At 47.7% G+C, this 26,793-nt stretch overlaps 1 protein-coding gene across 1 annotated transcript; it reads left to right on the top strand.

Annotated features, from left to right (window-relative positions):
* The first annotated feature begins 251 nt into the window (after window positions 1-251).
* On the top strand, window positions 252-2,857 carry Gvqw3 (GVQW motif containing 3). The gene is given in 3 exon segments (XM_038314122.1): window positions 252-966; window positions 969-992; window positions 995-2,857. Coding segments are annotated over 3 exon segments (471 nt in total). The 5' UTR covers window positions 252-659; the 3' UTR covers window positions 1,135-2,857.
* The last annotated feature ends 23,936 nt before the right edge of the window (window positions 2,858-26,793 follow it).

The following is a 26,793-nucleotide window of genomic DNA, read 5'->3' as shown; positions in this document are numbered from 1 at the left end:
GCTCGGGGGTGCCCTCTCTCCTCTCAGCCCTCCTCCTCCCTCTCCTCGCCGGCGACCTTTCCCGCGGGCGAGCATGCGCACACGAGCCGAGCGCTTCCGACCGGGCGTGGGCTGAAGGCGGCGGAGCCCGGCGCCTCTGCCTCAGTGCGCACGCGCGCAGCCCAACCCGCGCGGGGGAAGCAGTGCGCATGCGGCCTAGCCTCCAGGGACTTCGGTGCGAGCAGAAGCCCGGGCTTCTCCGGTAGGTTTGTTGTCCTTCAGGTCCCCGGGGCGAGTTCCGACGTTACCGCCACTGCCGCGTCATCCTGCTTGTTTGAGTAGCCGCGCTTAGGCGTCCGTTGCATGGATCGCCATAAGCTCTTAGGACCACCGAACCCGCACGACCTTGGTGACTGCTTTGCAAACTCCGTGCACGGGTTGGACGCAAACGTGGGTTGTAGAGGCTTTAATTTTTCCCAGCGTTGCCTCTCGGTTACTCTATAACCCGGTTAGTGCGAGATTGCCAGCCCCACACCTCGACTAGACGCTAAGGGCGAAAACTCAGAAAAAGCAGAAACTTCCCTGGTGGCTTCCTGAAGAGCAGGAATAGCGGAATGACTAGGCCAGCAGCACCCTAGAGACTGATACCTCGGGGCTTCTCACCGTCGTGGCCTGTTCCTATGTGGCTTAATGCTGAAATGAGTGGTCGCTGTGTAGAGCAAAGGATTAGTATAAAGTTTTGAGTGAAATTGAACAAGTCTCCAAGTGAGACCCACCGTCTTTTGAAAGGGTTTATTTATTTATTTATTTATTTGGTTTTTCGAGACAGGGTTTCTCTGTGGCTTTGGATTTTGAAAGGGTTTAAAGTAGGGTGGGAAGATGGCCTGGATGATGCATGAAGAGGTCATCCAGTCACGCACAGGACGGATGAAAATACCCAAAAGGTCAAGGACTCGGTTTGTTCAAACAGGCAGTTAATGGTGAGAATGCTGCTGAAGGATTAAATTTAGATAAGGAACCGTTAGACTCATTCTGAAAGAAAACCTGAACATGAGAAAAGAATGTCTCGCCAAAGTACCCGCGAGTATTCTGAAGCATGAGCCTGAACTTGAGAAATTTGAATTCCCCTCTGACCATTCATTCAAAGGAAATTAGGAAAAGCCAGTTTATATATGAGGGAAAGGGTAACAAGTTCTGAGACGCGGAGTCCTTTGCAGCAGGAAGCTAGTCTCTTGTCTGTGTTGAATCCCAGAATCCACGTCCCCACCCCCACCCCTGCCAGGCAGCTTCTGCAGGGGTCAGCCTCAGTCAGCAAGCATTCCCCCTAGGGTGGCTCAGGATTGGTTCACATCCTGCTGAAATGAGCCTGAGGTCGCCAGAACCTGACCAGGGAGCTGCCCTCATCTGCTTTTCATCTCTGGCTCCTCCTTCATGCTTGGCAGGATCCATTTACATATAATATTGATCTGTGGGGTCCTCTTCCTTGCTGTTCCCAACCTTCTTGGAGGGCTTGTGGCTGTTGACTTCTGGTCACCAGCTTTTTATTTCTATGGCTCAGCAAGTGTGGCTCTCTTAAGTGCCTGTAGCTCGGCTTGGGGCTACCCGGCACATCCTGCTGACCCAGGGGATGTGCCAGTGAGAAGCGCCAGGTTGACGTCTATTTCTGTGTCCGGGGAGACATAATTTTCTGAGGGGACCCCAAAAGAAGTCCTGCAGTTTCAGCCTGCTTCACAGGGTCTGAGAGGTGTGGTACAGAAGACAGTGTGATCTAACCCCAATGACTCAGGGTCGGCCTACAATAGTTACCTCACAGAACTCCCCTCCTCCGACAGGAGAGCTAGGTGTGTCTCATTCTCCTGTGTTTTAGACCACCATTCTTTGGGGTGTTCCTTCTGCTAGAAGAGAAGGATTTGGCCCTAGAACATTTAAGCCATGAGACCCAGGTGAAGGCCGTGATGTCCCATGAAGAGATGAGATGATTCCTCGGGTCTCACGTTAAGGGAGTCTGGGATACAGTATCGATTCACACATGATATTTATTTGGTAACTGAGGTCAAGTGTGTTTGGAGCATCGATGGTGTGAAGCTCTGTAGTGAGATTTCTGAGGATAGGTGGGGTTTACGGAGGAGGTGGTTTTTAACTATATCCTTGAAGAAGGGTGAGAGAAAGGACCGTGAGATTGGAGGATGCACAGGATGGTACAGCATGAGGTGCACTTTTAGAGTTAAAATACTCATGTCGGGAGAGGGGCAGGCAGTGGTGTTGCATATGAGGAATTTGAAAACTTTGGGCTTCCTCTCTTCTGCCCTTAATTTTATGCTGGTAGTTTATACATTGCTAACCCTGTGTCTCGCAGGTGGGTTTATGATAAACTCCCTTGTTAGAGCAGCTAATTGGACCTCCCACTCCCAAAAGCAGGCCCTACAAATTTAAACACTCTCTTCGTACCTCACTGCCAGAGTTCATGGAATGAAACTTGTCTCAAGAGGGTTGCAAGTACTCCACATGGGCGGAAGGCATCTCAGAATGCCTAAGGGGGTGCAGAGGGAAGGGAGGCAACAGCATCTCCGCGCTGGCCAGTGTCTGCCTTACCCATGGTGCCCAGCACTGCGGCATGATTCACTTTACTGTCTGTCCTGCTTTCAAAAGGTTTCAAGGCTGGGTGTGGCAGCACACACCCAGACTTGGCAGGCAGGAGCAGGTGGACCTTCAGTTGTGAAGTTCCTTGAAAGCCAGATCTTGTTATCTAGCAAAGCTCTTGAAGGGGGGTGGAGAAAAGGCTCAGCAGATTCAGAGCACTGACTGCTCTTCCAGAGGACCTGGGTTCAAATCCCGGCACCCACATGGCAGCTCACAGCTGTCTTTAATTCCAGTTCCAGAGGACCTGACACCCATGGCAAAACACCAATGCACATAAAATAAAAAAATAAATTAAAAATTTTAAATATATATATATATATTTAAAAACAAGTAGCACCTTACAGACTTCTCCCTGCTTAGTAGTTCCAAGACATCCTACTTCTAGGTCATTAAATCGTCCTGTGAAATGAAGTTCTGGTCCCTCCATGCTTGTCACCCAGGACAGTACACCTTAGGATGAAGTTCCCACTATTGCAATAATTTTGATACATTTATTAATCTTTGCTCTGGTCTTGTAATCATTACAGAATAGTGTATTCATGGGCACAGACCAGGATCCCACAACCACTAACCCTGTAAATAGGTTAGCGTGAACCCGGCAGTGATGCTGAACTGACACCCATATTGTATTTCAATACAAGGCACCGGAAGTAAAACCATCCCGGTTAGGGTTTAGATACAGAATACTCAGATGTTGGGAGTGTAAACTCAGATTGTTCCAAGTGGTTTCCAAAAAAGGGACTTAATTTATTACCCGAAGTCAAGTCCCATGTAGCAGTCAGATTGAACTGCCATTTCAGCCCATTACTTCTTTGCAAGGCAGCAGTGGCAGGATGTCTCAGATTTGAGGGAGGTAAAATAACCACCCTAACTTCAGTCCACTTTCATATGGCTGTGCAGCATCCCTGAACCCAGCAGCAGAGCCTCGGGTCCTGGGTGACGGGAGAGCTCCTGCCCAGCAGTCGTCGCTGATGGCCTGCACCTCACTCCACAGGCTTCCTGAGTTCCTGGTCCTGTAGACTGAGATCCAGCTATGACTCCGAACCCCAGCGTCTTCTCGCGGTCCCTTCAGACATCCTGTTCTCTTCTGGTTTGCTTTTTGATTCTCTGATTCCCTGTGTTTGTTTCCTGGTTCTGAGCCTCACCTCCAGTTGTGGCTGCTTTGGGCCTTTGGTGTGGTATGATTTTCCTTCCTGATCTTTGGACCATCTTCCTGCTCCCAACTTAAGCTGTGGTCCAACTGAAGCAGGCCATCTCTGCTTCAACCCTGGTTCCAGGTTGTCTTCCTGCATCCCCAGAGTAGGATGGGGAGGGGTGATACAGGGGCTGGTGGCCAAGCCCCTCCCACCGTTAGCAATCACAAGGATTGGGTACCTGGGCCCTAGAGTCAGGAAGCCTTTCCAGAGCTTCAGGCTGGCAGGAGGCCGAGCCTGGCGGCCATCTGCATGCCTTGAATCATTCTCAGGCTTCATCCTCTGGCTCTCCATCATCTTACTACCGGCTCTCACCTGCACTCCTGCTCTGATTCAGAGTCTGTTCCGTGCTACTGTATTGCGTGTTCCCGCCAGATACCTTCTAGGAGGGTACCATTCAGTCACTGATTTTTGTCTACTTTTCTCTGTCTCAGTAACCTCATCTTGCTTCCTGTCCCACCCAAAGTAATGAAATAAATCATCTTTTGGGGGGAGGCAACATTTTATTGCTTATTTATTTATTTTTGTTGTTGTTGTTGGTTGGCTTCTCTGTGTAACAGCCCTGGCTATTCTGGAACTTTCTTTGTAAACCAGGCTGGCCTTGAACTGATCCCCTGCCTCTGCCTCCCAACTGCTAGGATTAAAGTTGTGCCTCCGGTGCACAGCTTACTTTTTTAGTAACATTTTTAAACGGCAATTTTTTTTACAGCGTTTTCCGTCAAATGTTTACCAAATCTTTTATTTGAAAACATAAACAGCCAGGCAATGGTGGCACATGCCTTTAATCCCAGCACTGAAGAGGCAGAGGCAGGAGGATCTCTGTGAGTTCAAGTCCAGCCTGCTGGTCTACAAGAGCTAGTTCCAGTGCAGGCAACAAGGTGACACAGAGAAACCCTGTCTTAGAGAGAGAGAGAGAGAGAGAGAGAGAGAGAGAGAGAGAGAGAGAGAGAGAGAGAACAACAAAAACCACGAGGATGGTTCTGCAGTCTCCTGGACTCTGTTCCTGACGGTGTCATTGAAATGGTAGCCCCAAGTTGAACGTTGTAGTGCATACCTGCAGTCCCAGCACTGGGGATGCTGAAGCAGGAAAAGTGGGGTTCAGATCCAATCTGGGCAACGTAGCACAGATCCTGTCTCAGGAAAAGTAAAGAAAACGCGCTTAAGAAGAGAGGCTGTGACCCTACATCCTGTTTTCAGATCCATTTCTTGTTCTTACTCCTCCTTTGCTGCGGAGCTTGCAGATCTAAGTGGGAAATGACTTGAAGACCGCGTAGTAAAGGAGCAGAGGCTATAAGGGAGCTGCCACCCCACGGCACCGCCCCGCCCCACCCCGCACCGCCCGCCCTGCTCGGTCTGCCGGCTCTTTCCCACATCGTTGCCAGCATGTCTCGCTAGATAGACTTGGGGGAACTGTGCCTCACGAGGCCCCAGGTCTCTCAATTAGCGAGCGCCTCTGCCCTCTGCGTGCCTGCTTGCTCGGCACTTGTCAGCCCATGCTTCAGTTTGACCGGCCCTCCTCCATTTCCTAAGCCTTTGCGTCTTATCCCAGGCGGCCATGCCTTGGTGTTCCGCGATCTCTGCCTTATTGGTATTTATAGTGCAAGTTGTATCACACTTCATCCCATAATGAGATCCGCCAACATCTGATGGGGGACTTGGGCCCCGGGGCAGTTGTCAGGAGGGCGGTGTAGGGGAAACACACTATGCTTAGTGAGCCATCCAGCCACTTAGTGAGCCATCCAGCCTCTTAGTGCGAAGCAGCCATAGCTCATATGGAAACGGATGTGCGTGGCCGTGTTCCAGTGGAACTGTATAAATGAATCTTGGAATTGCAGTTTCATAGTGTTCATAAAATATTTTGATTTCCTTCCTCCAGTCATTTTAAATGCAAAAAAAATTAAATAAATAAAAGTAAAAGTTTTAAACGGGGACCAGAGGAAAGCAAGTGGTAAACCACACTGGCCTGTGGGCCATCGCTTGCCTGTCCTGGTCTAGTGTACATGAAGTACGAATATAAAAGTGACAGGTGATGAATTGTTCACGCCAAGTCAGTTTGGTATTGTCTCACGACGTACACTCTCAAAAACATGGCATATCGGAAAGAGTATGAGGCCAGGGAACCCAGGCTTGACCACATTCTGATGCACAAAGTGAATTTTACCCTGCCCATCACTGAAAATGGTATTAAACAAGCCGCCGTCCACACTATTCTTGTGATTTTTTTTCTCAGAACCTCTTTGGCAATGCTGATGATGCTGTCAAGTTCCAGGGAGTACCGAGAGTCCGGCTCAGTCGTTCCGTGAGCAGCCCTGAACATGTTTATGTCATCATCGCTTATTAAAAGATGTGCTGCGTGGTTATTAATAAATAAAGCTGTGGGGCTAGGGAGGTGGCTCAGTAGTTAAGAGCTCTGCCTGCCCTTCCAGAGGTCCTGAGTTCAATTCCCAGCAACCACGTGGTGGCTCACAACCATCTGTAATGAGATTTGGTGCCCTCTTCTGGCCTGCAGGGATACATGTAGGCAGAGCACTGTATACATAATAAATAAATAAAATTTATTTTTAAAAAAACTGAATGAACAACTCTTTAAAAAAAATAAAATTAAACAAAATAAATAGGCCGGGCGGTGGTGGCGCACGCCTTTAATCCCAGCACTCGGGAGGCAGAGGCAGGCGGATCTCTGTGAGTTCAAGACCAGCCTGGTCTACAAGAGCTAGCTCCAGGACAGGCTCTAAAGCTGCAGAGAAACCCTGTCTCGAAAAACAAACAAACAAAAAATAAATAAATAAATAGAGGTGTGCCGGGCAGTGGTGGTACACGCCTTTATTCCCAGCACTCTGGAGGCAGAGGCAGGGGCATCTCCGTAAAATTGAGACCAGCCTGGTCTATAGAGTAAGTTCCAGGACTGATACACAGAGAACCTTTCTTGAAATACTAAAAAACAAAACACCGTGTATGGGTGCTTTTGACCAGAGCTGCGGTATGTCCTTTTAGGTGAATCCGTTTTTGTTTATCCTAAACAGATCTTTACTCTCTTGTCTTCATTGGAAAGGCTTTCCCAGGGCTTTGGTAGAATTTCAGAAGGAGCAGACCTTTACAAGACCGCTTTATCAGTGTTTCCCAGGAACCAGTAGTGACCAAACCCTCCGGCAGCCATCTGAAAGAAGATTCTGTGTTAATTCACTCAACAGATGTTACTGAGTGGCTCCCGTGCCAGGTGCCGTCCTGTGAGCTGGAATATAGCTACAGACAAAAGTGAGCCCAGCCTTGGGTTTGGCCCCTCTGCTGAAGACTGCAGTCACGTGTGCTCACGCTAACTCACTATTAATGGCAGACCTGGAAATAGGAATGACCTTTGCCATAGGCCTATGCGCCAGAAGTCACTGTGCCTCTCCAACGTCATTAGGAACCCACGGACTGTATGTTCCACTTAAATTTTATTATCCTTTTGCACAGATCCATATTGGTAGAAAAAACACACTGGCAATGTTGGAAGTGTAAATTGGCAACAGCTTTCTGTAAGGCAGTTTGGCAGTATCTGTGGGGAGCTTTGCAAATGTTTGTATCCCCTGATCCTCCAAGTCCACTTCTGGGAATCTGTCCTAAGGAAATAGTCTAAAATATGGGCAAAATTTATGCTTAATAATCTGAAAGTCTAACGGTAGAAATCGGTTAAATAAATTGTAGTCTGACTATGATAGGCTGATAGTATGCAGTCGTGCTAACAGAGAACACTTAGGAGCAGACTGGAAAAGCTTGTGATGTTTTAAAAGAAATAAAGAATTCAATGCATACATCCAAAAAGATTCAAATGCCTAGAAAGGATTTGTTAACTTTTGAGTTGTTAAACTTTAATTTTTTTGGTTTATATGCCTTTAAAAGATATTTCTTGCCGGGCGGTGGTGGCGCACACCTTTAATCCCAGCACTCTAGAGGCAGAGGCAGGCGGATCTCTGTGAGTTTGAGGCCAGCCTGGTCTATAAGAGCTAGTTCCAGGACAGGCTCCAAAGCTACAGAGAAACCCTATCTTGAAAAACCACAAAAAAAGGATATTTCTTTAAAATTAGCACAACAGTTTAAAAAATAGCATCAAAAGTTGGCAGTGGAGAGATTGCAGCTATATCACTTTGATCCGTGAACGTTAACTGGCTTGGTCACACGGAGGCTGCATGGTCTTGTGTTGGCAGCCACAGTGGGACAGAAAGGAAAAGGATCCCCACCTACCTCCACCCATGAAGGAATGTGACCAGAAGCCCCACAAAATGCCAAAGTAGTTATGAGGACACAACACTTTCTGGAAAGTCCTTGAGTCTCCCAGAGAATTTCTTGAGTGCTAAAAATAGCTTTCAATGCGCTAATACATCTGTCTTCTCCCATAGCAGGGCACACAAGCAACATGGCTGTGGGCTGTAATATTTATTCTACATGGGGAAAGCCACATGCAAATCATAAGATATTTAACATGGTAACTATTGAGGTTCAGAAATGATATTCCATTGCTGTCTGGGATATATAATATATATTCCCGATATACATACAGTAATACAATTGTATCCTGTACATAATTGTGTTTTTTTTAAGATTTAGTTCTAAACATTTGGAGGTGTATGCGTGAATATGAATATGGGTACCAGTTTGGGGGTGGGGCAGAAGAGGGCATCCGATCCTCTGAAGCTGGAGTTACAGATGGTTGTGAACTGCCTGCCATGGGTGCTGGGTACTGAACGTGGTTCTCTACAAGAACGTCGGGCACTCTTAACCAATGAGCGCTCTCTCTCTCTCTCTCTCTCTCTCTCTCTCTCTCCTCTCTCTCTCTCTCTCTCTCTCTCTCTCGATTATTTGTGTATAGTTTTCTGCCTGCATATATGCTGCAGGCCAGAAGAGGGCACAAGATCTCATTACAGATGGTTGTGAGCCACCATGTGGTTGCTGGGAATTGAACTTTATGTCCCTATACACACACACATACACACACACACACACACACACACACACACACAGAGACAGAGACAGAGAGAATAAAAATGTAATAAAGAGAACCTAATAAGTAACAAATCAGAATTAAAACCCAAATTAGATGAAGAACAGGTCCAGGGGGGTCCGACAGCTTCCTGAGTTACACATCCACTTGATGGCAGAGCTGGGACAGGAACAAAGGACCCTGAACTTACCCAAACCAGTCAGATGTTGTTTTTTCTTTTATGATGTCCTTGATAATCATTTCTTTTACTAAAATGTTTGTCCTTAAGGTGTCTTGTATTTGATGACAAATCAGATGATCTGTAGAGCTTTGAGGAGTATGGTCAAGGCACAGACCGTGGTGCCGAGGTTCCCCACATCCCCGGGGTGTCCGCTTACAGATGTGTATTTATGAGGACCTGATGGTCATTCTGCCTTTGGCCTTTTCCAGATGTTCTTCCCAAGTTGTACATTGTACTTTTATCTTTTTAGAGTTTTTCACGGACGTGTTTAATGTCCGTGAGAAAATGAAAACCTAAGCACATAAATCCTGATAAAGCGCCCAGCTATCTCCTCGCCGCTGGCTCGCATTTCCGTGTTTGTATTTATGACACGGTGTATGAAATCATGAAGCCTGTCACATAATTTGGACTTGCATTTCTGCAGGCTCTCAAAATCCTCAACACTTCACTTGTAAGCCCCACTGTATCATGCTACGGCGTTTCCATAGTAACATGTTTCAAACAGAAAAACAGGAAGCCCAAGGAGGAAAGATGGTTTCAAGCACAGAGAAAGGGAGGAGTAGGGGAAGGAGAGACGAAATCATTCGATGTGGTAGAATATACAAGGGGTTATGAGGGGCACACCGAATACTCTATCCAGTTAAAAGTCTCCTGAGTGGAGTGCCGTGCCTGCTTACCACAGGAAGGCGGGCTGCAGAGGTCAACGTTGGGCGTCTTTCTCCATCACTGCTATGTTGTATGAGACAGGTTCTCTCACTGAACCTGAAGGTGGCTGATTGGCTCTTACCTCGACTATCCTGGAGCTCACTGTGTAGAGCAGGCTGGCCTTGAACTCACAGAGATCCGCCTGCTTCTTCCTCCTCTGAGTGCTGGGCTTGAAGGTGTGTGCCTCCATTCCTGGCTTGCAGACTGTTTTTGAAATTGCATTTGTACCGTGCCTATCCCACAATAGGTATGTGAAGGTCAGAGGGCGGCTTGCAGAGGTAGATTTTCTTCCTTCACCGTGTGAGTCCTGGAAACTGAACACGTCATCAGGTTTGACAACAGGCACCTCTACCCACAGAGCCGGCCAGCTAGCTGGCCCTATATATACTATTTAATTTTATTTTTCATAAACATTGCTTTTACAATTATAAATTTATGCATAATGAACACTAAGATTACTTTTTAAGAAAGAAGAAAAAAAATACACATTTTATGGCCGGAAAGCGATCTGCCCCCAAGGAGCTGATGACTTCATGGGAGGCATGGGATACATACACACATACCTTTCTTACAAGGCAATAAGGAGGATAATGGAAATTTCACCAAGTGTGGGTGGAAGGATCAACTCTGCCTGGGAGAGCGGTCCTTCAGTAAAAAGAGGTGACATTTGCACAGGGTCATAAAGATGAATAGAGGTCTCCAGGGCTTTGTAAATCGTTAGGCACTGTGCAAGTCTAAGTTAGTCTTTGGCCGTCATTACCGCTGTCAAGGCTTCCCTCGGATAAAGCTCTCTTTCTTGTCTCTTTCCCAGGCTCTCCAAAGGCCAGGATCTCTGGGCCAGGAAGCAGCCACAGTTAACAGTCCCACGTCAGTGCTGAAGCCAGTGGAATGTGGTGCATCCACAAGTCACAGATTCAGGACCAGAGACATAAAATCACCCAGGAGCTGAGCCAGGAAGGTTGGAGCGGGAAGCAGTCACCCCACCTCCCCCATTGCCACCATGTGGAAAGGCCAGCTTTGCTTGGGCCTCCATCCTGACTGGTGTGGATGTCTCCACCTGGGGGGTGGTAAGAAGTAAGAGCACCACACATCAGTCTGATTGACCCCGACAGGAAATGACACCACGTTAGCTGCCTTACTGTCTGCAGACAGGGCGGAGTAGAGAGCTAGAGAGTGGGGTGTGAGCCAGGGGACAGGCCGGGTGGCAATGGATAATCTTCTCTAGATTAATGTCTTCTGGTTTAATTCTCCCGGTCCCCTCCCTGGGGTCCCCATCATGGTGTCACACTTCTCCCCCTTCGGGGTGGAGGTTAGAGTCCTTCTAATACCTCTGTGGAAAAATTAGTCAAAGCTTGCTCTGGGTCAGCAAAGGACTTGTGTTGGTGGCAGTGTGTCCTCCTGTGCCTGCTCTTATTTATTTACTCCCTTAACAAAAGTATACTGGACACTCACGGTATGTTCTACACATAAACTAATGGAGGAAAAGAGACAGCCAAGACTTCAGACTCCTGTGGATGGAGCGTTTTATTTTATTTGTGTGTTTTTATTTTCCAAGATGTGATTTTTCTATGTAGCCCTGGCTATCCTGGAACTCACTCTGACTTCAAACTCGAGAGATATGTGTGCCTCTGCCTCTGCCTCTCCAGTACTGAAATTAAAGGTGTGTATATAGGCATACTTTTTGTCCCACCAACTGCTCCCCAAATAACCACACAGAAACTTCTTATTAATTATGAAAGCACAACCTGTAGCTCAGGCTTATTAATAACTAGCTCTTACAGCCTAAATTAACCCATTTTTACTAATCTATGTGCTGCCCTGAGGCTCATGGCTTTTACCTCTCCTGCAGATCCTGCTTCCTTTCCTCCTAGGTGGTGACTCCTCTGACTCCACCCTTCTTCCCAGCATTCTCTCTACCCCCAAAACCCTGCCTAGCTATCTGCCAGTCAGCTGTTTTTTAACAATGAGAACAACACAGTTTTACAGTGTACAGAAGAATTATTCCACAGCAGGTGTGCACCACCACACCCAGCTTTGTTTGTTGTTTTGAAACAGAGTCTCATATTGCCCAGGATGGCCTCAAACTTGCTGAATAGCTGAGGCTGATCTTTAACTTTTTTTTTCAATTAAAAAAATTTATTTTATGTATATATTTGCTTGCATGTATGTATGTACACCATGTGCTTGCCTGGTATTGCGGAAGCCAGAAAAAGGCATCAGATCCCCCAGAACTAGGTTACAGATGGTTGTGAGCTACCACGTAGATTCATGGAACCAACCCAGTTCCTCTGCAAGAACAGCACTTGCTCTTAACTGCTGAGCCATCTCATCAGCCCCTGAAATACTGATCTCTTGGTACTCCTGCCTCTGCCTCTCAAGTTCTGGGATTAGAGACATGCACCACTAAGCCTAGATAGATCAATCATTTTGTTATGGGAAACATAATTAAAGAAAATATCATCTTGAGCTGGGGGTGGTGGCAAACGCCTTTAATCTCAGCACTTGGGAGGCAGAGCCAGGAGATCTCTGTGAGTTTGAGGCCAGCCTGGTCTACAAGAGCTAGTTCCAGGACAGACAGAGATATCCTATCTAAAGAAAAAAAAAAAAAAAGAAAGGGAGGAAGGAAAGAAGGAAGACAAAAGAGGAGGAGCCAAGGTGGTTGTGAGCTCCCCAGTGTGGGTTCTGGGGATAGAACTGAGGTCCTCTGCAAAAGCAGCAAGTAGCAAGTTCTCTCTCTCTCTCTCTCTCTCTCTCTCTCTCTCTCTCTCTCTCTCTTTCTCTCTCTCTCTCTTTCTTTCTTGGTTTTTTAAAGACGGTTTCTCAGTGTCGTCCTCACTGTCTTGGAACTTACCTTGCAGACCAGGCTGGTCTCAAGCTCACAGATATCTGGCTCTTTCTGCTGAGATTAAAGGTGAATATCATCACCGCCCAGCAAGGGCTCTTAACTGCGAGCCACCTCTCCAGCCTCTGCAGCTGAGCTATGAACCCAAGTCCTTCTGATACGGTACCCAGGTACTTGATCTTCTCTGTCATGTGATGTCACCAGTCCCACGTCAGTTCATGTTGTAGACCTGCCCTCTTTTCTCCTGGATCACCAGTCCTTGAGGGAAAGCTCTGTATTTGACTCCATTCCCTGTTTCCTACAGCAACAGAGCAGGGCTTGCCGTTGACTACACTAAGTATGTGTCTTCTTTTGAGACACGGTCTCACTGTGTAGCCTTGGCTGAGGTAGAACTGACTTTGTAGACCAGGCTGGCCTTAAATTCACAGAGTGAACTTCTGCTGCTGCATTCTGGAGTGTTGGAATTAAAGTCATGTTCCACCATATCAGGATGCAAGCAGGTTTCTGTGAGTCGGAGGCCAGCCTGGTCTACATAGTGGGTTCCAGGACAGTCAGTGATACGTGGTGAGTCCTTGCCTTAAAAACAAACAACAAAACATACACATATATTTTTAAGACAATGTCTCTCTGGGTGCTGAGATTAAAGGCATGTACCACCATGCCCAGCACACTCCACATGTCTTACTTAAATCTCCAAGGACTGGAAAAGAATGAGAACTTCTTCTGTAGACCAGGCTGGCCTCGAACTCACAGAGACCTGCCTGCCTCTGCCTCCTGAGTCCTGGGACTAAAGGGGTGCACCACCAAACCTTTAGTCCTTGCCTCTGATCACCACCACTGGCAAGAATGAGCACTTCTAACATCAATTCATAAGACAGTGATGGGTAGGAGGCGGGCACCTTTTGAGGGTAGGTACCTTCCCGGTTACCTCCAGGCATCTTTCTGGTTGGGGGAAACTGATGATACGCTCCGTGCTAATGCACTTTTAGAACTCACGCCTTTTGCTCAGCTCTCCATCTCGGTAGACAGGCATGCAGGCAGGTCAGGCGGAGGGGAACATGCATGGTTTCCGGCGAGTTGGGAAAATAAAGGTCAGGTTTGGATTCAGATAGTTATTTGTGTTTTCTAGGACTGCATGGTCGATAAACGTCCAAGGAGCAGTGATTCTGTCCCCTCATCTTTCATTGCTTTATGGGACTGCGGGGAACGAAAGCATAACATCCTGCTTTCCCATAAGTTCCCCGGCCGCTACCCTGGCACCGATTAAAGACACGTCTGCGTGATTAATCAAAAACCGATGTGGAAGCCCTCTGGCGCTGCTTGGATGTGCTGCCGGCTTCACACACAGTAGTTCCTCGGCTGCAGCCGGCAGGCCAGCACATAGGGGCTTTTGATGAACTGGCTATGCTGCCCCAAAGTTAGCTATGTCATCGGACATGACTAATGAGGCTCCTCCGGATTTGATCTGTGCCGAGCGGCCCTGCCGTCTAGAGGAGGCTGGGTTCCGCAGCCATTCTGGGAAGAGGCTGCTCTGTTGGGCTCTACGTACACTCCATCACGCCAGCTGGAGTCTGGGAGGCCTCTAGCGTTGGAGCTGGGAGTTGTCTAGAAGGAGAGTGAGAGAAATTTGGGCTAGGGTCTGTGCTAGGCCCTGCAGTGTATGTGACCCAGTTAAACTAGCTCAGCCTCTACTTATAGAAATGTGAATTAAGATCCAGGAAAAGTGAGGGGCTTGTCGCGGCCTGAGCTTTAGAGAGAGGAGTACAGGAGTCGACACAGGTAAACATGTATGATGTTAATGACTGCGGTGCCGTGTAAATACACCTTACGAAGGGCTCCACTCTGGCCTGCCTTCCTTCCTCAGCAAAATATTGACAAGGGTAAGGTAGACAGAGCCCCGTCGCCCCTGTAGTTCCAGAGAAAGGCATGTGAAGTCAACAGAGCTAGGTTTGGGCCAGCTTCATCTTCAGCAGATCACTTCGGTTTTCCTAGCTTCCATTTCCTCAGCTGGAACTACTCACGGGGCTACTTCCTAGAGCCTTGTGAGACTTGGCAGAGTCATTCATTAGTTCCTATTGCATTATTGCCCTCTCTCCGGAGCTCTGCCTGGACTCTGGAATATGGATCCACAAGACACCTTTAACCCTTTCCTTCCTCCTTCTAGAACGCACAGGGATGCAAGGGACATAAAACCAACTGGTCACCTATAAGCTCAACAGCGATCTCAGAACGCCCATGATGTAAAAAGAGGGAGAACACACTCATTGTCGTTTAATGTCGTTCCACACAGTGACTGAGCACGTACCATGTGCCAGACGCTGGCCGAGCTGTGCAGGGAAACGGAGTTGGCTAAAACATGCTTCCTGGCTACCTTGAGAAGCTCACCATTTAGTGGAAGAACCAGACATGGACACAAATAATGATAATGTATGGTAGAAAAAGTATAATTTCTGTGGGGAAAATACAAATCAAGGGCTTTTGGATAAGCAGAGGGTGGCGGTTCATTACCCAAAAGGGGCTGAAGGAAGGAGTGTGGAACGCGTGGTCCAGCCCCGTTGGTAGTTCTCACCTGGAATCCGTGAAGCCCTTGTTTCTACCTAGATCCCACATAAGCTGGGTATTGTGCACACCTGTAGCCCTGGTCCTCTTGAATGGAAGCAGGGAAATTGGGAGTCCCAGGCCATTTGTCAAAAGGATGTGACATTGTAGTACAGACAAGAGGCTGACTGTGTCAGGAACCACAAGAAAGAACGTCTCAGGCAAGAGGGAAGGTACGCAGATGGATAGATTCTGAAAAGTGTTTGTAATTGAAAGGACAGAATAAAAATCAAGGGACTCTCCGGGTGGTGGCGCACGCCTTTAATCCCAGCACTTGGGAGGCAGAGGCAGGCAGATCTCTGTGAGTTCAAGGCCAGCCTGGTCTGCAAGAGCTAGTTCCTTGTGAACGCTGCCATCAGGGTGACTCTGGAAGACCCAGGGCTAAAGCTTCACTTCAGACGTGCCATGCATCCCCCCCCCCACCAGGGACTCCTATCTTTCTACCCGTTCCACCCTTCCTCGTGAATTGTTCTTATTGTACAAATAACACAGTGATAAGAAAGGAAACTCAAACACTAGGAGAAAGAGGAAAGAGCAGCCACTCACCGGCTATGTCCTCATTCCTTCCTCCCCCTCCACCCACTGTCCGGGAAAAGTCTTTGCCTTTCTGTTGTGGCACCAACACAACTACCCATCCTGATCTCACTGCTCAGCACCATGCAAGTGTGACTTTTCCTATTTTCCTACCCGTTGCTATCCACACGGGCTTTGCTCTCCTGAGACTGAACTAAGAGGTCAGGATCAGGCACGGTCGGTGGTACACTTTTATAATCCTACCCTTTGGGAGACTGAAGCAGGCGGATGGCTAGGTTGAGGTCAGGCTGGGCTACCTAGTGGGGGCACTGTCTCAAAACGTCAAACAAAACAAGAGGACATGGAACTAGAAGAGGGATGTGGAGGAGTGGTCTGGAAGCAGCTGGGGTAGCTATATAAATATATTGCATTATGAAATTCTCTAAGAAGAAGCAAAATTAAACTGAATTAAAGAGACTTACTATAGATGCATGTTATGGTTTGGATGTGATATGGTCATACCCGCCCCCCCAAAGCTGGTTAACTGAACGATTAGTCTAACGGGCAGTCCTATTTTGACAGTTGCTGGAAACTTTAGGATGTTGACCTAGATAAAAGAAACAGGTCAATACGCAAGGGTCCTGGGGCAGGAGGTGGGGAGGCGGATCTTGGCCATGGTCCCTTATCTCTGCTTCCTATCTATCAGGAAGTGAAGAATTTCCTCTTTCATGTGTTCCCATGGTCATGGTGTTTAGCCTCACCTCTGCTCCTAATGGAGCTAGCTGAGCACACACTGAAAACAACTGATTTCTCTCTTGACGCTGGTCTCTGGGATATTTTCATAGCCACAGAAGGCTCATTGACACAGTCTTTAGTGATGGTAGGCACCGTTTCACAGAGTGAGAGCCTTCCTGGGGTTTTTCTTCTTTTGCCCGACTTTGGCTTCATCCTCACCACTGGGCTCAGCAGGTCTGGTGAGTCTGTCTAAATTCTGACTGGCTTGCCTGTCCTAGTCATTGGGTCTGTCACCAAAGTGTTCTTTGGTGAAGATTTTGTTCTTTCTCAGTTTTTAGTGTTTCTAATAATGATGCAAGAAATAAATGTCTTGGTGACCTGGCCCAGTGGTTAAGTGTTTACTGTTCTTGCAAAGGACACTGTGTTTGGTTCCCAGTACCCCTGCTGGGAAGTTCACGACTTCCTGTAACTAGTTCTAGGAGCCCCGATGTCCTCTTCCTGACTCCACAGGCACCTGCACACACATGCATGTACCAAACGCCAACACTTACACACAGAATTTAAAATCTTTAAACATTTTAAATATCCTTTAGCAAACCTGAAGGAGTCATGAAGATGATTATTCTAACATGTCTGAAGGGTCCTACCCCAGGGATTGTTCCTGACAGATCCAGAAGATAAGAATACACTAAGATATTTTTTGTTTGTTTGTTTGTTTTGAGACAGTGTGATTATGTACCTCTAGCTAGCATGTAACTTGCCATGTAGACCAGGATGGCCTCAGACTCACAGAGATCCATCTGCCTGTGCATCCTGAGTGCTGGCATTAAAAACGTGTGTCTTGCCGGGTGGTAGTAGTACACGCCTTTAGTTCCAGCACTTGTAGGCAGGTGGATCTCTGTGAGTTCGAGGCCAGCCTGGTCTGCAAAGGGAGTTCCAGGACAACCAGAACTGTAACACAGAGAAACCCTGTCTTAAAAAACAAAACAAAACAGTGTGTGTCTTTTGTTGCTGACTCCGGGAAGTTCTAAGATCACATCAAGGATAGTCAGGGAACTTTGGAAGCTACTGCTTACAGACTAGGCTGCTACTTCAACCGCTTAACTAATATGGTCTGATGTAACTAGCAGTTGTGTGGGCATTGATCATGTCTGTATATATAAATGTACTTCTTAGTTGAGCTGTGTAGGGCTCTGTGATTTCAGTTCCGTTCTTGTTCGGATTTTAGCTTTTCCTGGAGGTAGTCATGTCTTGTTTTCTTTTACCTAGTTTCTTCGTGCCCATCTTTTCCTAGACCCTTTGCCAAAACAATGTGCTGACTGACTCTGTCAGGTAATTTATTATGTCCAGTTATATTACAAGTGCTGTGCCACGCTGGTTCTGGGGATTCACCTAGGAGCAAGACCTACACGGTCCCTGCTTTCCCTGAGTTTATGGTGCAGCGAGGGGCAAAGTATAAAGTATAGCATCCCTTGGTAGCCGTGAGAGATTGGTTCTAGAACCCCCACCCCGGACCTCAGCAGACATTCAAACCCACAAATGCTAAGATCATAGACTTAATATGGAATAATATTTACATACAATTCACACACATCCTCCCACATACTTCAAATCCTATCTAGAGTGCTTACAATGCCTACCACAATGGAAGGACTGTGTAAACAGTTGTACTATATTGCTTAGGGACTAACGACAAGGTAACCATGTCTGTACATTTTCAGCTCGGAGGTGGCTTTTTTCCCTGTCTGTTTTCAGTCCTTGATTGGCTGAACCTGTAGGGGTGGAATTTATAAACCTATAACGTGAGGGAAAACAGAGACCGCGTCTGCCTTGCTCATAGCTGAATCCCCAGTGCCAGCCAGCCTTGCGTAGGACTGGAGATGATAGATTGCCCAACAGCTTCGGTCATCTGTTGTCCTGTCAAAGAGCCAACTGTAATTGTAATTAAGTGTTATAATGAGAGACCGTGTGGCTCCTCTGGGGACGCGCAGCAGAAACACCTCACCCAGGGAGACAGGAAAGAGTGCATAGTTGAAGAGTTGATGGAAACAGTTTATCCGGGCGATACAATTATCCAGTACCACTCTGCCACTGCGGACACACACCGCACTTGATACAAGGCAGCGAGTTGCCTGCCTTCCTGGAGCTTGCATTCAGGCAAAGGGAGAAGAAAAATAAGCACAGAGGATGGTTTTTAAAACCAGTCAGATTAACAGGGGCAGGATGGGGGATGGCTGAGCAGGAAGTGGGGATGAGGCCTCGCATGTCGGCGAGGTCATTTCGTGGAATGTCTTTCTGAGGAGAAAATGCTGAATGTGGTATCTGAAGCATGAAATCGACTAGCCACGTGAAGAGAGAGGGACCAGGAATGCAAGATCCTTGGGTAGTAAAAGCCAGTGAGAAGGTAAGAACGCTGGGGACACAGAGCAGTGGTTAGCACCAAGGGAAGGGGCATGAGCTCTAGGTTGCCTGTCCTAACAATATCACCAATAAAACCCCTCTTCTGTAGGCTATGTGTCTGTTTATTATAAGATCCATCCCCGGCAGCTCATGAGGCCCCACCCCCTCTAATCTAAGCTAATGATTTCTGGGGGTAGGAGTCATTTTCTTTAGTGGTATAACCACCGGTAAGTTGTTTACGTTCATGCAAGTAACCCTAAGTAAACTCATGGGCCAGAGAGAGAGAGAGAGAGGAGGGGAGGGAGAGGCTGGGAAGAAAGGATTCACTGGAAGTGGTAAAGGAATGAGAAAGGTAATGGAGAGAATATGATCAAAATATATTAAATACATGCATGAAGTTATCAAAGAATAAATAAAAATACGCAAAAGAAAAACTCATCCCCACTTTCTATGCCCTCCTCTGTATTACAGGCAATATAGAAAACTTGCAAATTAGGATTTCTTTTTTCCCTTTTACCACATCCCCTTGCTAGATGGCAGTGTTGACAGGAGACTGGAAAATATGTGGAGAGAAAAGGTTCTTGTTTTGTCCTGCTTTTTGGAGGCCCCTCTGGAAACAGCAGCTGCAGCACAGCCCTGGTTCCTCCTAACACTGTGTTCTTAGCAGCGGGGCCCAATGGACCACTGTCACTGGAGGCTGGCTGACTGGAGAGGTGGATGGATGAGTCGGTGGATACACACTGGCAGCAACCACCGCTTGCCACTCTTTTGTAGCCCCGCTAAGCCTTTTTTGTACTCCTCCCATACATCCGGCTTCTATGAAAACAAGTTCCTGAATTCATTCATCTACCACAGCGCTATCCCATAGAATACTCTATGGTGACAGAAATGGCCTAACTGCTGACCAACACAGCGCATCTTAGCCAGACGTGAAGAGTGAGCTCTTGGATGAAGTGGTTAGTGTCAGGAACTGACATTTCGGTTTCCTTTAGTACGTTAAATGTGGGCCGTTACAATGGCCGCCTCATGAGACAACACAGACCTCCAAGGATCTGTTGCGAAAGACATTGGGTGGGTTAAGTCGTTGTGGTGAACTGACCCACAAAGACAGGACTCCCACGGAGTACCTGACTGGGTTTGTCCAGTGATGACGTCACTGCCGACGCAAGAGGGGCTGCTCTCCACCTCGTGACGACATCAGGGAGCCCCAGGGCACCAGAAGCTTGGCCCAGCTCAGCAGATAGAGGAAAATTTCAGCAGGACCGCTGCCTGGTAGAGCAGTTCCATTGTCTGCAAGTCCGAGGGGTCGATGCAAATCGCTGGGACGGCAGTTTTCCGCGTCGTAGGGGAGTGCTCTGCCTAGGAAGCCCCAGCAGAGAGCTTCTACACGAGCAGGCAGGCAGACTATTTCCTTCCTTCGGGGGAATGAACTGTTGGCACAGGACTCATGCTCTAGGCTCTTTGACTACCTAATTCCTTTGTGACTAATTAAAGAAATGACTCAGGCGTAGAGCATAGTTAAGTCTTACCCGTTTGGCACATCTGTCAAGGACATACAGCAAACCCGGAGCTCTGCTGGATGACATCTCTCAGCAGCTAACGGTCTATTGCATGCAAGGAGAAAGACTTGCTTAAATACCACTTGTGAGAACCCTGGACAAGAGACTGTGGGAGACAAGGCTTTGGGAGACCACGTGATGGTTGGAAGGGACTTTATTTTTTAGTTTTTTTGAGACAGGGTTTCTTTGTGTAGCTCTGGCTGTTCTGGAACTTGCTCTGTAGACCAGGCTGGCCTTGATCTCATAGAGATCTGCCTGCCTCCACCTCCCAGGTGCTGGAATTAAAGGTGTGTGCCACCACATGCTGGAAGGTACTTTTTAAAAAAGATTATATATATATATATATATATATATATATATATATATATATATATATATATAGTGCTCTGCCTGCATGATTCCTGTAGGTCAGAAGAAGGCACTAGATCTCATTATGGATGGTTATAAGCTACCATAATTTGCTGGGATTTGAACTCGGATCTTTGGAAGAGTAATCAGTGCTCTTAACCACTGAGCCATCTCTTCAGTCCCTGGAAGGGACTTTTAAGATAGGATTTTAAGGTGGACTTACTTCTGACTGTTGAAGGTTTCACCAAAATAAAACTACAATCTTAGCATTCTAAAATCCCACTTCTAGGCATATTCAGAGAGCCAAAGCTTTGTTAATGGCTCTGAGAACTCTTTGCTTTGTGTGTGTGTGTGTGTGTGTGTGCGTGTGGTACTGTGGTTGAACCAGGGCCTTGCACATAGTAGACAAGCTACAAACCTAGCCCCAACTAACACATTTTTTTAAAAACATAGACCATCGTTAGGACTAATGCAATTGATACTCAGACCCTAACTTTGACCCTGCTGGCACAGAATCATCAAGACTAGCAGAGCCACGGATGCCCCAGGTTTCTCATGTGAAAGGATGCAGAATAGGAAAGAATGGGACCCAAAATTTTGAAATGAAGGCATTTAGTACCACTTAGTCAAACACAAGAATCCAGGAAGACTAATCCTGGGTGGGAAGGGGGGGGCATAAACATCAGGGAAAGGCGGGAACACGGAAAGTATGATCTTTTAAAAAATGTTATGTGTGTATGCAGGCATTCATGAGGTGGGGTGTACATATGTATAGAGGGTGTGTGCAAGTCAGGGACAATCTCAGGTGTTGGTCTTCAGGTACCTTCTGAAATGGTTGGTTTGAGACAGTCTCTCTGACCTGGAACTTCACTGTGTAAGCCGGAGTTGCTGTCTCCACCTTTGCTAGGATTACAGGCACACACCACGATGCTGGGCTTTAGCAATGGGTTCGACGGACGGACGAAACTGAAGCCCTCACACTTGCAAAGCAAGCCCCTTTCCACCTGATCTTCAAAAGATGAGTCCCTGTATATTGTGGTGGGGCATAGGTGTGGAGCAGTGAGCATGTATACATTCTAGTAACTGCAATCCTGAAAGGCTGTTGGAACGTACAAACTCAGAATTCTTTCCAAGTGAAATGAATCTAAGGTGTCCTGCTTTCTCCAAATCGTTCTGGCACCGCATCATGTCCTGTCTGCTAACTCTTCTGGATCAGGCAGGTCCGTGTGGAAACACAAAATTCCCAGTCATAAATCTCTGACTTTGAATGTCTTCCCAGCTTCTTGCCAAGTCTGATTCCAGCGCTCCTCCTGGGACCCCACATTTCCCCCGCTCCCATTCCTTCTACACTTTTATTGTTTGTTTATTGAAACGCTCCACTGGCTGGGATAGTCTCTCCAGGAAGTGAGCTATCATGCAATTTTGCTAAGGTTGGGATTCCAGGGCTGACCCTGGGGGGCCCCACACAACACACGCAGCAACTTCACGAGTGACGGCTGAGAAGAGCTCAGGGCAGTGACTCCTGAGCAACCTGAGGGTGAAGCAGTGACCACGTGTCGGAGGGTGACTTTGTTCTTACGCCGAGATTTCTCTGCCTAGTGGTGAAGACAAGAGAAGAGTTCAAGAGAGTCCCAGTCCTGGGAGACGATGGCGACGTTAGACACCAGTGCATGGCGTTTTAGGGTCCTCGCACTGCGGGGAGGGGTCCTGAAGGGCTAGAGGGTTATCCAGGGGCTGTCGCTGATCCTGAGAAGGCGAGTGGGCAAGGGGAGAGCTCCACAGGTCCTTCCCAGTCACTGTGAGCTGGAGTGCGAGGGGACAGTGAGGGACAGTGAGGCTTACAGGTGTGGCAAAGACGGGCAAATGCTTAGCCTAGTGTCACACTGCTCCTAAGTGGCGGTGGAGACGGGACGGCCGCAGGATCTTGACCCAGACATAGTGGCGGCGGCTGCAGAGGAGCAAGGGAAACCAAAGATGCTTCCTGCCCACCCAAAACTAAGACGGCTGGAGTTATCCGTCTTGGGTTATCAGACGCTTCCACAGGGAAAGCAGGGCGGCCCCTCGTGCCCTCTAGCGGCAAGGGCGTCATGACAGAGGTCTTCGGTTAGAGGTCACCTTCTCACTGAGCCTCCTATCAGGAAGGGATACAGAACTGCACTTCACAGGGTTGCAGACTGGCAAATTAACATGCAGAAATGCAATTAGAGAATGTTAAGTATGAACTGTTTCTAGTGATTATCTTCTGAGTTTCACACTCAGGGGCCATCCCTAGAAATCTCTGTAGGATTCCCGCAGCTCAAGCACTCAGGCAATAATTAGATACAGCTATGTTGAGTAGCTATTTATTAAGCACCAACGATTTTAAATGTTATCTAACTTAATCTTGTAACCTCCCCCAAACCAGGCATCCTTTCTTCCCCCTGTTTTGATTTTTTTTTTAGGTCAGGTGGTGGTGGCACACACTTATTCCTAGTACTTAGGAGGCAGAGACAGGTGGATCTCTGAATTTGGGCCAGCCTGGTCTACAGAGTTAGTTCCAGGACAACCAAGGCTGCACAGAGAAACCCTGTCTTGAAAAACCAAAAAAAAATTTTTAAATTTTATTTATATCTATGTGTATGTTTGTGTACAGCCTGGAGGAGGCCCTCCATGGCCTCCAACCCACCAGATTTGTAGGCAATTGTGAGCTACTCAGCACGGGTGCTGGGAACCCAACTGCTGTCCTCTGTGGAAGCGCACACTCTGAACTGCCGAGCCATCTTCTTTGGTTCTCATTTGTGTTTTTATTTTATTTTTGTGTTTTGAGACAGGATCTCCCGTAGTCCAGATTGTCCTTGAACTCAGCCCGTGGCTGAGGATGACCTTAAACTTCTGCTCCTCTTGTTTTCACGTTTCAAGCTTGGATCACAGGTCGGCACCACTACTGCCAAACCAGAAGATCTTATCCCCATCTTTCAGATGAAGAAATCGAGGCCTCAGAAAATGCATCATCAGTAAGTTCACATAATGAGAGTTCATAGTACATAGCTAACAAATAGTGTTTATCAGGAAGCCACACATGTAACAGGCACTGCTGGGGGCTCTCCCAGCATCTGTCGTACCCCTTCTTTGCTCAATGAATCCCAGTTCTGGTCTCCAGTATGACAGCCAAGCTATGACGGCAATGCTAATTTCCCTCGTCAGTTGTTGGGTTAAAGCATGAGATGTTAGTTAGCTCTGGCCAAAGATATGGGGGTGAGAGACAGTGAGGGGCATCTGGGAAGGATTTTCTCGTTTCTAATGATTTTTTTTTTTTTGAGACAGGGGCTCTTTATGTAGTCCTGATTGTCCTAAGCAAGCTTTCCGCTGAGGTTTGCAGAGCACAAGGAGCAAATAACCTGAGTCCTTGGTGAGCTTACCAGTCCTGAAACTCCACTACTTTCAGACTTCTTGTTATGTGAGATTCTAAAATTTCCTTCATGGTTTTAGGCACTTTGGGTCCTTGTTTATGCCTGGAAGCTAAAGGCATCCTGTCTGGTGCACATACATTTTGTTTTCTTAAACCAGTGAGAAAGTAGTACTCCCTTTTTTGTTTTTTCCAAGACAGGGTTTCCCTGTGTAGCCCTGGCTATCCTGGAACTCACTCTGTAGGCCAGGCTGACCTCAAACTCACAGAGATCCGCCTGCCTCTGCCTCCGGAGTGCTGGGATTAAAGGAGTGCGCCACCACTGCCACTCGGCATTATTCCTGTCTTTTACGTACTATAAAACAAAGCCTCAGAGAAGTTGGGTGATTTATCCAAAGTAACAAAGATAGGAAATGGCAGACCGCCATTCCGAGCCACCTTAGCCACCCCCTACCAGCACTCTTGTGATGACAACTGAGCCACACTCACTTCTCTGGCTCCAAAGACCAGGATCTTTTGTTTACATTTCATTGACTCCCAGTCTCTGGGGTAAAACTTTCAGATTCCTGGATCTTCGATGTATGATACTTAAAATATGACGTCCTTCCCCTATGAGAACGAAAAGGGACAGCAACAGGATGCAGAGCAGAAATGGCAGCAAGTGACACACCCACTGGCTTGACTTTGTCCCTGGTCACCACTAGGCTGGACCTTTGCCACCTGGGCTTGAGAACACCTACACCGTAAAGAGACTAACTGTGGTGTCTGGGCACAGGAAATCCCTCGCTCAGTACAGGTACTTCGTTCCACCTGAATGAGCCTAGCCGCTTTTCCACCTGTCCAGTGGGAACTGCCTTGGCACCGTGTCCTCATTAAAGATGTTCTAAAGAGATTCTTATCATCAGACACAAGAATGGACCAAAGGACACTTAAAAGCCATTCCTCTGCCAAGAGGCTCAGATGGCGTGAGAGATAAGAGAAAGCCTTTTCTAAGTCTACCAAATAAAACAGCAGGACGGAGGGAATAATCCATTCATATAAATATTCCCGAATACCTTGCATTTACCAGACCCTGGTGTTATAGACAGATAATATCTAACTTCTGTGGTCTAGGCTCTAAAGCACATGACCAAATAATTAAATAAATAGGTGAAGCTAGGCGGTGGTGGCGGATGACTTTAATCCCAGCACACGGAAGGCAGAGGCAGGTGAATTTCTGTGAAAATGAGTCCAGCCTGGTCTACAAAGCAAGTTCCAGGACAGCCTGGGCTACACAGAGAAACCCTGTCTTGACAAACCAAACCTTAATAAATTATAAATAGATGATACCCAGGAGTGTGTGCGTGCATGCATGTGTGTGTGCATGCATGTGTGTGTGTGCATGCATGAGTGCATTCATGCTTATATGTGTGCATGGTTATGAGTGCAGGTGGAAGCCATAGTTCAACCTTAAATGTCTGTCTCTATCGATCTCCACATTACTTACGAGTCTCTCGCTGAACCTGAAGCTCACGGATTCAGCTAGACTGGCTGGCAATCTGGCCCCAGAAATCCACCTGTCTGCCTCTCTAGCCCTGGGATTACAGGCTCACAAGGGCCATACCTGACAAGGGAGGAGGGAGGAGGGAGGTGGGGCAAGCAAGATTCTTTGAAAACCAGCGCATGCGCTGTTCCAGCTGGAATTTTTGTTGTTGATAGAGGGAGGGAAGCCGATAAAAAGTATTTGAGTGTCTTCTTGGGGGAGATACCACCAGATGCCAACACAGATAACTTGCTTTGAATTTGGTGGAAGGGGGGAAGGGTTTTGAAACATGACACACAGCATCGTGCTGGATGTGTGTTGATTCTGCAGACGTAAGCAGAACGGCTGTGGGGGAAGGATGGAGAGCAGGGATGTCAATCTGAAGGCTTAGGGGATCTCTTCTCCCTGATCCCCCAGTGAAAGCCGGGTTTCTAAGACGAGTGGGTCCCAGGCGGCTGGCTTACTGCAGAAAGGCAGCCTGTGTGAGCTGGGAGGAAACTCACACTTCATTGAGAGTTGCCGCCCAGCTGGGGGCTCACACATGTCACGGTGTACACAGAAGAGGTGCTGACAGAACCAGAGGGCTGGGATCAGTTACACAGGGAGAGGAGGCCAGAGTGCCAGAGCTGAGCTGCAGAGAATCATTGCTGAAGACAGGAGGTCCCCACGGGGACCAAGGCAGCCTCCACCGACCCACAGCTGTTCAGAGCCGAGAAGCGCGTCCCAGACTCTAGGGGAGCTGGAGGGTGCAGACGCACAGAACGGAAGGGCAGTGCTGGGCTGAGTGGCCGGATCTAGCCACCTTCTTCCTGAGCAGCTCGGCCAGCTCTCAAGTCCCTGCATATAAAGTGCACCTCAGTCTTTTGGCCCTAGATAAGGGTGTGGATGGATCTGCGCTAGCATCTCCCCCGTGGCATTATTACTGGTCCCAGAGAACTTCGGCCATTAGCAGCCTTTGGGACTAGAGAGTCGGCGTTGGCCTCTCTTCCGCAGGCTCTGGCCAAGCATGTCTCCTACACCTTTAAGACCAGCCCACCCTGCACATTCCTTCCTGCTGGTCTGCGAGCATCCAGTACTGTGAGATTTAATGAAAGGGAGGCGGCCCTGCGAAGTCATCGCTCTACCCGGCAGACCCTGCAGACGACAAACAAGAGAAGGGGACAGGCAGAGGAG

Source organism: Arvicola amphibius, chromosome 12 (genome assembly GCF_903992535.2).
Source record: "Arvicola amphibius chromosome 12, mArvAmp1.2, whole genome shotgun sequence".
In the NCBI taxonomy this organism is placed as follows: Eukaryota; Metazoa; Chordata; class Mammalia; order Rodentia; family Cricetidae; genus Arvicola; species Arvicola amphibius.
This window is presented reverse-complemented; position numbering and strand designations above follow the sequence as displayed.